The sequence below is a fragment of the Phalacrocorax carbo genome, chromosome 12, assembly GCF_963921805.1.
Source record: "Phalacrocorax carbo chromosome 12, bPhaCar2.1, whole genome shotgun sequence".
Classification (NCBI taxonomy): Eukaryota; Metazoa; Chordata; class Aves; order Suliformes; family Phalacrocoracidae; genus Phalacrocorax; species Phalacrocorax carbo.
The window spans coordinates 2,730,508-2,744,022 of NC_087524.1; the positions used below are offsets into that span (position 1 = coordinate 2,730,508).

Genomic DNA, 13,515 nt, shown 5'->3' on the forward strand with positions numbered 1-13,515 from the left:
CTGGGCGACCCCCAGCTGTCGCACTGCTCGGGTACCCCTGGGCTTGCCTCCTTTAGCTCTGTACTGAACCCTCAGTTATCGCATTTCAGATCAACGACCCGAAAGGCAGGCATTCCTTCACGGAGATCTTTATTGCCTCTGTTAAAGGTGAGACTTAGCACTGATCTATTTAACCAGTGCAGATGCCTATGGAAATAAAGGTGTTTTCTGCTTTAATAATGCTGGGGGGAGGCTCGGTTTATCTTCATGACAATGAATTTAGTACGGATTAGAATAAGGTAAAACATTAATGTGAAACTGTCCTTAATGATTTCCTTCCATAGATACTCCTGTTCCAGAATAAGAGCATTTTGCAAAGTAACTTTGTTCACTTCCACGTGAATTAAGATAATTCTAATTCTGAACTAGAACACCCAGATATTCAGTTAAAAATACAAATATTTTGTTTAAGAAAAGATGAAGTGAGACAATTTGATGATTTCAAACTTTATTTTTTCATGAAAATATCTCTAAATATTTGACACTTCCATTTAGGGAGTAAATACTGACTGTGGTTAAGAATCAAAGAGAGGAGGATGGGTGGTCTGGGAATCTGAGGGGAGGGAAGAATTAGAAGAATGTTCCCAGTAAATTCTAAGGATATTCTTCCCAGGATGAGACCAAACACTGTGCTGCCCAGGCAGGGGAGCACCAACTCTTCCTGCAGCAGTAGGCGGGGATGCTACTGGCAATGTTGAGACTGGCTGCGGATCCAGGGGAAGGGATCCCCTAGGTTAATGTGCTGGCAATATACCAGATGCTGCCTGCACCACCTGGGAAGGCAGCGCTACTGAGCTCCTGCAAGAAGCGCAGCCAGGTGTCCAAGTCAAAATCCCAGACCTGATCCTACTTCTGGACCTGTGATAGCGATTGGGCCACATCTACACAATGGCCTTGGATCCAAGTATCCCCGGAGTTCGAGGTCTCTGTTAGGGCCAAGGCCCATTTCTCAAAGCGCTGTTTAGGTTAGCACAATATCGACCCTCACTCTGTGTAGCACGTACATACGAGTGAGGGAAGGAAATGCTTGTCACAGAGTATGAACAGGATTTGGCTGCAGGGGTCCTGAGACCATCTGCCCTCTGACCGCCCAGGCTCAGGGCCAATGTAGAGACAGCGCAGCTGAGAGCTGCCCCCCTTCCCTTGCTGACCTTGGGCAGAGCGCTCTGGGCCAGGGCTGACACTCTTCCCGTGGGAGCCGATATTAAGCTGAGTCTGTGCTGGGTCTGAGCTACAACTCCCGCTGCCTCACAGCCACATCTGTGCCTGGCTACAGACCCCGTTGATCTGGGCCTGGACCTCAACTCATGGACAGATTACCTAGTCTGACCTTGGACCTGCCTCGTTGCTATGGACTTGCCCGGTGATCACTGGACCGTGCCACTGCTTCTGTCAGCCTTGTTACCACGCTTGGCTCCTGGCTCACCTTGCTTTGTGCAGCAGCTGGCCCTTGCTGCTCCGTGACGTTGGCACGGTCACCAGGACAAAAAGGCAGCTAGTATATCTTTGTACCAGGCAAGGAGCTATTACATTAACATTTTTATACTAAGAAGAAAAATGCAAAATTGCCATCTTTATTTCAGAAACATTTGTCTCGAGTTTTGTTGAAAATCAGAAGATATATTCAGTTTTGAAATAAATGTTCTGTCTCAGCTGCTGAAGTTGCAGACCAAAGAAAAAAATCATTTTGGCCAAGAATTGTTCTGGGGTCAGAAAGTGCTTTGTTATGACACGCTGACCAATTCTATACAAACATCTACACATGGCATAACAGCCAGGGAAGATGTGTACGATGGTGGTGACTGTTCTGAAACCTGGTGTCAAAGGAAGGAGAAGAGTCAAGATATTGCCCCTGGGCAGATGTGCTGTGGTTACAGCAAGGGAAAAGGCAACATCTGAAAGCAGTAGAAGACCTAGTTCACCTCTGTCATATCCATTTCTATGGCAGGACCCCACAAACTGCTGGGTATGCTGCACCCAAATCTAGCAATGCCTTTCATTCAACATGTGCTTAAGCACTGGAGTAGCCCCATCCAGGTTAATGGGATCAATTTCTCCTGCTGCTCAAGGGCTCAGCTGAATTAAGGCCTCCGCATCCAACACCATGCAGGGGAAAGACCCAGTGGCACTCTAACAGAAGAGGACGATGGTATGGAAAGGACATGTGAACTAGGACAGCCACCACAAGGCCATTCCCGCCAGATTTTACAAGCCACAGATAAACCAGGCTGAATTTGGTGATGTCAACTCACCTGTCAAAAAGGGGTTTCTCTCCACAGTCAAAAGAATCCTGCAGATCTTTGACAAGGTTGGCTTGGCCAGGCATCCGAAAGAGCCCCTCCTCTGTAAGACCTCGCTCCCGAATAAAATCCACGCACTGTTCCACCAGCAGTGGGGCCAAGCGCTGGCCATACTTCCTCTCGTACTGTACGGTGTCCTCCAACCGCTGCCCAAAGATCCCTGCCAACAGAGAGCAAGAGACACGACTGGGTGTCAGCTTAAGCTCTTCTTGAGCTATCGCTCAAGATGTACAATGAGGGGAACTTCCATGTGGAGGGGGTGAACCTGTATGAGGCCCAGTTTCTAACCGATTCAGAAGATTAAAATTATTTTTAAAACCAAGAATTATATGCTGAGTGATTTTTTTCTTTCCTACTTAAAAGTGCTTCAAACTATCCTAATATCCTAAGCCAGTTTATATCTCATTATACACATGGAAGGTGGGGTTAAGATTATGTTTATGGTTATACGTAGCTGTGCTGAATCAGGACTAAGTGATCATACTTCCATTGCATCTTCTGTCCCAAGAATGCCAAAACAAAGGCTACATTGACTTACTTTATGGGACACGATTCCTTCCTGCATACACCCACTTCTTAGTTGTCACAGAGTTGTACTTCCCCTGCCTGCCGCTGCCCAGCCCAACAGGTAGCAATCCTGCTAGCAGGGGATTGCTAACATAAGAGAATACAGATGTCAACATTAAAACTGGCTACTGTGAAAATCCCCCACCATTCTGCAAGCTTTGCATTTTTATTTCTTTCCCTTTAATTCAAATTTCTGGATTAAAACACAGAGCAAAATGCATGCAAAATACATTGCCCTTCCTACTAAAACCTGCGTACTGTACTTCTTGTGCCTTGAACAGATCAGAAGTGCCCGATACTCTAAAACCAGGCTGGCCTAAGTAATTATTAAGTCAGATGTACTGTAGACATATATCGCCAAGTACGAAGCACTGCCTCTCTCTCTGGGGATATTGGAGTGCCTGATCAATAGCAGCTGCTGAATGCCACTATTGGCGGCAGATCTTTTCGACAACACAGAAGGGGCTCAGGCTGTGAGACCCAGAGGTCTTAGTTCAATCCCTGCCATTAGGAGACTGCTCCATCTAAAAGGGCAGCTGCCGAGTTGTATTCTGAGACCCTAATTCTAGCACCCTACAAGGTGTGGTGGAGTCGGGGAGGAAAGCATCCAAGTTAACCATATTTTGGTAATAAGAATTCAGTAAGTGAGAGAATCCCAGAATCTACTCAATTTCAGATGAGACCAGCCCGTAGCAGTTAGGAAATTCTGTTCAAAGATTCTCAAAGAAACAGGAAGCTTTCCACAGATATGAAGGACCTTTGCATCATGCATTAAGCACTCAGTTAACCCTGCGGGTCTGAAAAAGGGGCAGCATGAGATACAGGAGTTACACTGTGTTCACAACCCATAGCCAGAATCAGTGTTTAATGGATACGTGCTCATACCAGGCCCGGGGATTTGGTTGTTTCTCAAGGCTCCACATACTTTCCTGCTAGTAACCACATTTTCCCTTTTTATTTTAGTGCTATATTCATGGGAGGCTGATAACTCCTGGCAGGAAGATTCCTAACCACCTTTCACTGTCCTTCATGGGAGACGTCATGCCAAACCATACCTGCTTTCTATATTCAGTCCTACCCTGCTGAATCCTCAGCAGCACAAACCTTTCACTATTGGCTTCCACTCCTTGAATGAAACACTCAGGAAGGATCCTAAAGTCCAATTTCCTTTCCCTGCCCATTTGTTATACATCAGAAGACAGAAACCTTCCTTACACCCCAGCCTACACAACTGCATTACAGTATCAGAGCTGGAGGGCCATGAAGAGTCTCAAAGGAAATTCCCTCCTTATCCTGGCAGGAGGGCATGCCCTAGAGCATGGGAGTGACTTATCTTTATCACTGTAAATATTGGCTTTCTTGCAGAGTAAAGGCTTTACTAGTTCTTGTTTCTAATCTGCTTGAATTTCACTGACACGGGTGTCTCTGATGTTAAGTTATAGGACAGACAATCTCTTCCTGCTTTTGCACAGGTTGCTTTGTAGTCTCATCACGTAGTCCCTGCTGTCCTGACGGGGCACAGCAGAACTGCTTGGTATGTGGGGCTTAGCATTGTCCAAGGCTTTCCAGGGCACTTACAGAGGCTGGGCAGCCATGAAAGAACCACCTTTTTAGCCCAGTTTCCCAGATAAGTTCTGGATCCAGGTCGTAGCTAAAAAAGTGAAGTCTCCATGGCCTGTTCATCTCTCAGCCTCTCTGCTGATCCCGCTCATGGGGGGTGACTCTCAACATTGCATATAATAGTAAATGCACACAGGAGTGATCCAGGTAACAAGAGTTGCAAGCTACAGTGCAGGCCCCTCAGCTGTGAAAAGCTGAGCAGGCACATGCACCCTCTCTAACCCCCCTCATGCCATTCTGCTAGTCACCATTTCTCCCTCCTCCTCTGACCTGACTGTTTGATCCTGGGCCGCGGGCCAGTGCGAACCAAGGTCCTTCAGCATTAGTTACAGCAAGCTTGGGTCAGACCCTCAGCTGTGCACCTTAGAGACAAACCCCTCCATAGCCTATCATCAATTTCTGAGCCAGGCTTCCTCCCACCAAACCCATTTATTTCCCTAAAATGCTGCGTGGTGTTCATTCTTCCAGATGCAAGACATACAGGTTTATGGGGGGTCAGGCTGTGGTAGATATCAGGACAATTAGAGGATAGCAGCCCTGATTTCTCAGATCTCTCCTTGCTGAATCACAGCCCTGTTTCCTAAAGGGTCTGTCTAGAGAAGGCTCTGGGAAAGAGGTAAATGCTCTGTATTTCCCAGGTACAGAGCACAGAGGTAATGTTTTCCAGAAGCCCGTGTTCTGGTGTTCTAAACTTAACTCTGAGCAAGGACAAAGGCGGTGTCAGACACACACATATGCAAGCACGCACAGAACAGCTGCATACATAATCTCCACTTGCAGTGTGAAGCTTTGTCTACTTTTCCCTAGCCTTGGCTGGTCTGTGGTCAGCAACATGCTGTAGTATGTTTCAGGCAACATCAGTTCTTGCCTTCCCGGTCAACCTGGATCACAATGGCAGGAGCTTTCTGTAGGTACAATCAACCCATCAAGCCCAGCCCGACTGCTGGGTAACAAGCTGACTGCAGCCAAACAGAGACCACTGACAGAGGTTAAGGAATGTGATGCTAAGATAGCAGATAGAGATAGGAGGGTGACCTGCTTTGAGATTCAGAAGGACCAGCAGATGGCCCTTTCACAAGCACAGTATTAACATTGCTATGGGTGTTTGCTGCAGAACCAGATGCTGAGGACCCTCTCTTTCGCCCTTCTCAGGCATGGAGGTTGGGTAACACCTTTTTCTCCTGGATGGAAACAGCGATCTTTGGAGGAAAAAAAGGCACTGTAATATTGTCCTACTGCAATACTGCTCACCCTCCCTTCACGCCATTTCAAATAGGTAAAAAGAAAAAACAGTCATAAAACCAAGACTGACATGACTGAGGATGAAGCTGATCCACCTATCATATGACGAGCGAAAGGAGCTGGCACAAGCATGGGTTTCTTATTGCGTGACAGCGTGTACCGAAGGGCTGTGCAGGTGCCATTGCACAGCCCTCGCAGGTCATTTTTTGCTGAGGGGAATAAAAGACCCTAAAGCCATTGCCAGGATGAAAGACTTCTTCCAGCCCAGCTCTCTTGGCTGCTTCCTACCTTGGTTTGGCGGCCCCACTCCAGCACAACTCCAATTGCAGATCTATGTTTTCTCTTTCCCTCAACCCTGAACCCTAATTTTCCAGGAAAGCACTAGAAAAGGTCACCAAGCATTGCACAGATAAAATATTTTGCCCAAGCCAAGTCTGTTCGTAACTACAACTTTCCCTTTGCAGCCCCAATTATGCTGCAGCCCTATGCTTTTTCTTTCTCTCTATCCTAGCCCTAATTTTTTTTTTTTTTTTTTTGCTGAGCCATAGATAAGGACTCCCCCACAGCAACTGCTCAGAAGAAAGATAGTTCCCAGGCCAAGTCTTTTGGAAGCAAGAGCACTAGGGTTGGGGCTTAGGGAGAGAAAGCGTAGAGCTGCAGTTAGGGCAGGGCTGGAAAGCTGGCCTTGGAGAAATCGTTCATCTGTGCAGCTGTTGCAGAGCTTGTCTATGGCTTAGAAAAGGAAATCAGTGTTAGGGTTCAGAGAAGGAGCAAGCTAAGAGCTATCTTTGGACTGGGACTGGAAAGGGACTGTCAAAGGCAAGTTGGAGCTGCTGACAGTCCTGGGCTTGCAGAAATCTTTCCTCTGAGTAAATGCTGGGGGGGCCTTGATGAGGTCTACCCTTAGGAAAATAACCACTGGGGTCCTCACTGCTGCACTGGCAGATGCACCAACTTCAGTCTCCCAGGCCTAAACAGGGCAGACTGAGGAGGCAGTGTCCTCCTAGCTCTGTAAAGCTCATCTCACTTCAGCTAGGTGTCAGAGGAGCTTGTAAAAGTGATGTAGTAAAAAGTTCCTGAAACTACCAGGATATGACAGCATCGCTGGGCTGGACAGAGTCTGCCCTGCTTTGCAAGGAAAAGCTAATGTGGAGCTAGTCACACACAGCCTCATCTGCCGGCTCCTCTAGGCACAGGCCTGTTTTTAATCACTGGGGCCTGCAGCTCAGACTGAACTTGGCAGCACTTCACTCCATTTGATGATCCTGCTGGAAGACATTAAAGTCTTTCTCTCCATTCAGAAGAAGGGGAGCCAGTGCCATCCAGTCACACTCCCAGACAGAGTTAGGCTGGAAATAAAGCCAAAAGCTTCTAGCAAACCAAGGGTTAACTTTTCCTTGTCATACCCTTATCTATAGCCTGGCCCTTTTGTTTGGTTTCAAAGCAGAAAAAACCCAGCGTGCTTGGGACCACATCCTTAATCTCCGATAGATTCAAGAGATTCAAGCTACAGAATTTCCTTCCTCTACTCCAACAAGCTGTCTGTGTTCTTTAAAGATTTAGGTGGCTCTTTGTGGAAAAAGCGAGCCAGGAATGATGTACTGACTAAGACACAGACAGGCTCTCTGTCCTGGCCTGAATAGCTTACCCACCAGCTCCAGGCATACAAAGCCTATACATTCAGCTATGCTGTCCAGACATGCAGTGGGCAGAAAAATATATGCTCCCTGCTTCATTTTTCCTCATCAGAGCTCTGATTTCAACCAAAATAAACTAAAGACAGAGATTATAAAGTCAGTTCTTAAGTAGGTTTTCTTTACAGGGAGGGCTGAGGACTCTGTATGTGCTTAAAGTGGGAAAAGTCCAGACACACCTACGTCAGCTGTACGTTCAGCTTAGTACACACACGTTAAAAGATGTGCGGGAAGATAATCAGGCACACACCTGGATGCTGCTATACAGCAGTACATACACCCGCGCATGCATGTGGTGCCTCACAGACAGGCAGTTTACGGATGTAAAGACTGTGTACGTGCTCACCTGCACAGGTAAGCGTCTGCTTTTCCCTTCCCACATTCATGCTTAGGCTCCCATTTATCTGTCCCTCTCACACATGAAAGCACTGAGAAAAAATCATGGGCAGACATTCAGAAATGCATATGCTTCCAGAGCACAAAACACACACAAACCTATAACTCGCTTTTCCCCTCCCGTGGCCCACCCAAGCGCATACTATGTGAATTACTGCAGCAGCAATTGAAAAAGGAGTTCCACGTTAGGAGCTGTACGTGCCTGAGAAAAGATAGTCCCTAACAACTAAACAATCCAGCCAGACAAAGCATGCAAGAACGGAGGAAAGGAAAGGAAGCAACAGATAATTAGGAATCAAAAGAAACTGATGAACTAACTTGCCCAAGGTCACGCAAATGGGTCTGTGGTAGAACTTGGTGTCTTCTGACCCCATTCCCCACAAAGAGCAGCCGCCATACACTAGGAGCCGACTGCTCTCATCCACATACAGCCATTTAAATATTTTATGTAAAAGCAAACAGAAGCACACCTCCCCAGAACTATCTTCAAATGCTAGCTTGGCATTCGGTAGTATTTTTGGCCGTAGCCTGGGTCCTTCCCACTCTTCCCCCCTTTGTAAAGCCAGCTCCTTTTTTAGATTCTTAGCTTCTGTCTGAGGCTAAGCTCAAATATCTGCTTTTCCTCTAGGAAAAGAAAACCATAACAAATCTAAACTCTGGAAAATCATGTCGTACCTCTTGTTCTTGTGCAGCACTCTGCTACATGACAGGCGCTGAGCTTCAAGCAGAAACCAGGCAGTGTCAGACAGCAGGAGCGGCAGAGAAAGAAAGTCCTGACTTCAGGCATCAGACACATTCTGAGTCCCAGCACTGGCAGCTTTCCATTCACCCAGCGCTACAGAGCGGAGAGCAGCCGATCTGCCCTGGGAGATAATCTCGGCAGCACATCTGGTCTTAGCTCCGCAACTCGGCATTAATTATGACTTGTGCAGAAAGCATTTGAAATATCCAATGAGATGCAGAGCTCCCCGGCTCCCTCCGCACAGGGAAGGAGAGAGGAGAAAGACAGGCAGGTAGGGTCTTGCCCACCCTCGAAGCTGCCGCCAATGTAAACAGCAGCTAAGTATGGGTCACAAGTTTTAACAGAGGCATCCCCCATCGGCTCTGTAATATATTCATGCTCTAATTGCTTGTCAGATCTATTCTAGATAGCTGGAAAAGCTGAGCAACAGTTGCTGTCTGCATGCCACGCTCTGGATCCCTTCCTGATACAGGCAATACTAGCTGTGCTGCAGGCAACCTGGTGCCCTGGTCTGGCCCCTGATCTGCTCGCGAAGCACCAGGAGCAGCAACCTCGTTTTGGAGGGGAACATCCCCCTGCCTCTTAGCCCTAGTGTGCTCTGAGAGTATCTCCACAGCTCTGGGACATGTTGGGAAGTTTTACACAGCTTAGGAAAAACTGCAGTCTTTGACTTGTGCAGCATTTTTGTGCTTACAGCTTTAGCCCTTTGCAGAGAAGTTGCCTGATGATGAATAGTTCAGCTGACTAACTGGTAGGGGAAGGAACTACAAGCTCCTTACGTGTGAACGGATGCCCAGGACTCACTTGCAGAAGAACATTCACCCCCTTGATTCCTGCTCTCAGGTTAAGAAGCCTGTAGTTAAGAAAAACGCTTATCATGCAATGCCCCGTGCAGTTATACAGAGGTCAGCCCTCCATCCCATTTACAAAATGCACTCACATGACTGCAGATCTGCAGCAGTCACCACCCAAAACATTTGCACCAAGCTTCTGGGGATTTTTATCAAGTTTGGTTAACTCCATCTCCCTCTGCAGGGGAAAAACAGAGAATTATCTCTGTCGGCAGCTGCTTATCTGCTCCTGTTATTAAAATACCATGTCTGTGATCACTGTATAGACCACGCTCATTTGAACTTAGTGGCCCACCACTTTCTTAGCTACACTGTGGCTCAGTTTGAACACACATGTCAGAGAAGATACTGACCCACTAGTGAAGCTCTGAGGCAGTGTTGTCCCACAACTCAGGAAACTCAGGATCAAACTCTCTCTCTACATTCTCTGTTTTCACCGAAAGCTCCTGAAGAAAAGACTGTCTCTCACTACAGGTAAAGGCAGTACCAGGATCGAAAGCTCCAGTTCTTGAATGGCAAGCAGTAAGTTATTCCTTAGGTATTCAAGGTATACCTTGAATAGCACGGTATTGCACAACTGGACACCAGAAGCCCAGACAATACACTAGACAGTATTTAAAGCCCACTGAGGAATATTTGGAAAGCGATGGAGGTCCTTAAACAAAAGCTACAAATGGGGTCCTGGGTATTCTTCACCCTTCTATTATCGTCTGTTCCCGTGGTGAACGCAGCAGGCTGCAGGTCAGGGAGCGCCTGCCCGCAGTGTTAACTGGAAGCAGGACCAACCTTTTTCTGAATGGCTGAGACACCATCGGGATTTTTGGCACTATTCCTGGAACAATGCCTCAAAACGTGTCACCTCTGCTAATAACATTATGGAGCCTGGGACTCAAAGTTTGGGATGGGAGCCCAGGAGGTAACAAATGCAGACTTTCGTTCTTCCATGCACTTCTCCATTTCTGTTTTCCATCTCTCAAAACACAAGGACAAGGAGGCATCCAGTGAAATAGAACATCATGTTGTTTAAAATGGATATTTTTATATCCAAATTATGGTTAACCTGTGAAATTCACAGCCTCTCTATGGCCAAGGACACAGCATGACTCAAAGCATGATTAGACTTCAGCATAGTTTATAATACTGTGAGCTGTATGAGATGATGAAGACAATGTAAACTCTTGTCCAAAGAAAGAGCAAACACTGATCTCTGGTGAGAGAAAAAAGCAGAAGGAGCACATGCTTGCTCACATGAGCATCACAGCTAAAGCATAAAACCACAGCCGCTCCAGTGTTGTTCCCTGCACATGGTAACTCTGCAGCTATAGGTGTCCTGTGAGAAGAATGCAACATTGCGCTGCACATCTACACACTCCAGTTATCACCTATCTCCTTATAGGAAAGAATTCTGAATCCCCTTCAAAACACTGTGTTAAAAATAATGACTTAGACCACAGAATATAATGAGACTGGAATAAAAGTCAATATATATTTTTTTTTATTTATTTACTTTGCCTTCTGTGTTTTGAACTTCCAGGTCACACTTGGATCCTGCCTTCTCTGGCAACCACATTTCTCAAAAATGAAATCCAAGATTCACACATAATCACTGGATCACAGGGGCTGCAGACTCCAGAAGTATATTGATACTACAAGAATAGCAATACAATCCAGAGACCAGGCCACGTTGCATATAAACTACCATCACAGTTTTCACCTGGAGATCTCCCCATACACATGTGCCAAGGGGAGAAGGGGTAATGGAGACTGAACTTCCTTTTTCCTCACTGGTGTGAATTTGTTTAGCTGTAAAGAAGTTTACCACTGGGTGGCTCTTATTTTCCTAAAGAAGATCTTAGGTTTCTGAAACTGTTTAGCAAGTAAATCTCACATGAACTTGCTGCTGGGGAGCTGGAGGCATTTTCTTTCCTGGTGTCGTTGTATGGAAAGAGTCCTAGCAATGCTCTCATGAGCTAGTGCCACCACAGGTATTCTGCTGCAGGTACCAGAACAGGGAGAAAGCATCCTGCCTGTACTTGTCACTACAAGCCTTGAGACTGGCTGGGAAGTTCACTACAGCTCTCACAACCTCTGAAAATCCAGGTATGTCTCAGGCTTGGCATCTAACTCGTGTCAAATTCAGTCTTGAATCTGGTTGCAACAGACAGGAATGGTGAACCTGCATGAACTCAGAAAATATCCCTCCTCATCTGTGGTTGTGAGCAAACTTGTTGGCTTGCACAGCTCTAGCAAGTGCCCATAGGGTGCGGGTATTTTTAGACACTGTCTTAAACAGAGTATTAGCTATTAAACAGGTATACTCGAGTGGACCTGCCTGAGGGAGCTCGGATCTAGGAAATTGCTTCGTCTACTTGTACAGAAAGGGCCTAGCGGCAAAGTTAGAATCAGAGCTGAAGTTCCCTGATTTTCAAGTAAGTTGAGCCTCGTACAGACCCATTTTTTAACCCAGGGAAACTCGGGCACTTGAACATCTCCTTGTAACTGTTGAAAGCTGGCAGTGAAACGGCTACAAGTGGTCAGTCACAGGGCTGAACCCAGCAGAAAGACTTTAACAGTATGTTCCGTGTATGGAAAATTTCCCTTCCTGTTTCCTCCCTCTCCAAACCCTTTGGAGGGATCCTTCTCTGAACAAAACGATGCCCCTACACCCCTCCCCTGCTCTGGCCTGGGGTCTCAACATTTACTGCTGAAGTGGAAGCTTCTAAGAGTAAACAGGCTTCTGCTTACTGACTGATAAACCAGTTCGCCCTGGGTTAAAAGCTTAGCAAACAGCTACATTCATCCTTCTATAACAGCAGATTCTGCCTAACCTGTGTGAGGTGTTTTCCCATCTCTAAAATAAGTCAGGAAAGGAACTGATTGAGCAGCACCGTAAATTACCCTGTCGTGGACTCTGACCAGTTTATGCTCTAAATTTAGCTTACAACAGTTTGCTCACACTAAAAAAGATGATAAACAGACCTAAACATCACTTAACCACAGCGTTCTGAATCCAGAGCCAACCCCCTGTGTTTATTGGTCTATTTCTCTCTAAACAAAGGCAAGAAGCATTTAGAGAACAAAACATCAAGAGCAACAAAAAATGTCTTTCAGCAAGCAGTGATCTGGACAAATGTGCCCTGGAAAATTTCTTTCTCCCCACGACATAAGAACATCTTTTACAGAACTTTTTATTTACTGACTCTTGCACAGGCCCGTCTACATTCAATAGGTAGCTTCCATAGGCTTGGCTGAAGCTAAGTCTGTAGAAAGCATCTGACAAGCAAATCTTCTCTTTCACGTGCACTGCATGTTGATGTCCCCACTGCACAGAAAAATTTTACAAAAATTCTGGGTGTAAGGAAAAAATAGTTATGACACAGTATAATTGTTGCCACCAGCGTCTCATCGCTAGAGAAGGATGAGAATTCCAGCGATGGGTTCAAATGCAGGGATCACAGAGTCTGAAACCTGTTGCTGATCCTCGACTCTAGTACAGAATGAAATAAGCCACCTGGATTTCTGGCCATCCTGGAACCTGGCAATGCCTTTAATCTAGGTTCACAACCAAAATTTAGAAGACCAGCCCCTTTTATCCATTCAGAAAACTGAACAAGCTTAAGGTCCTCAAGCCTTCCCATATCCCAAGCCTGAGAGACTGATAACCTAAGCGCGATCAGTCACTGAGAAGGAGACAGGATCAACACTGAACACATGGGTGCTTATCCAAATCAAACTTCATCATAAACACCCCTGTCAATCTGTAACCAGCAATTGTAAAACTCACCACCAGATAAATTGCATATGGCTTCACTTTGTTGCTTCCTCAAACTCAATAAATGATGAAAATCTGTTAGCTAATTCCCAATCATTTACCTTTATCCTCCACTATCCAACTAAAATTCTCAGTCAATGTAAAGCATAACTTATACCTTCACCACCCCAGCATAAAGGTCATGGCCTGAGTTCTAGCAACACCTGAACCTACCTGGCTGTGCTTGGGGAGGGGATGGCAATTGGTAAAATGGATAAAAGATTTCAGTAAATCTGCTGGTCTTTCAGGAACA

General features: G+C 46.1%; 1 protein-coding gene across 9 annotated transcripts in view; it reads right to left on the reverse strand.

Moving 5' to 3' along the window:
• The window catches only part of ARHGAP22 (Rho GTPase activating protein 22), a 113,903-nt gene that overhangs the window by 23,247 nt on the left and 77,141 nt on the right, over nucleotides 1–13,515 (reverse strand). For 5 of the 9 annotated variants that reach the window (XM_064463723.1, XM_064463724.1, XM_064463722.1 and 2 more), the window contains one exon: nucleotides 2,292–2,499. In XM_064463723.1, the coding sequence (XP_064319793.1) occupies nucleotides 2,292–2,499 (208 nt within the window). Of the gene's footprint in view, nucleotides 1–2,291; nucleotides 2,500–7,808; nucleotides 7,893–8,176; nucleotides 8,283–8,533; nucleotides 9,104–13,515 lie in introns of those variants that run through there. The other 4 variants (XM_064463726.1, XM_064463727.1, XM_064463730.1 and 1 more) reach the window with 4 other exon arrangements.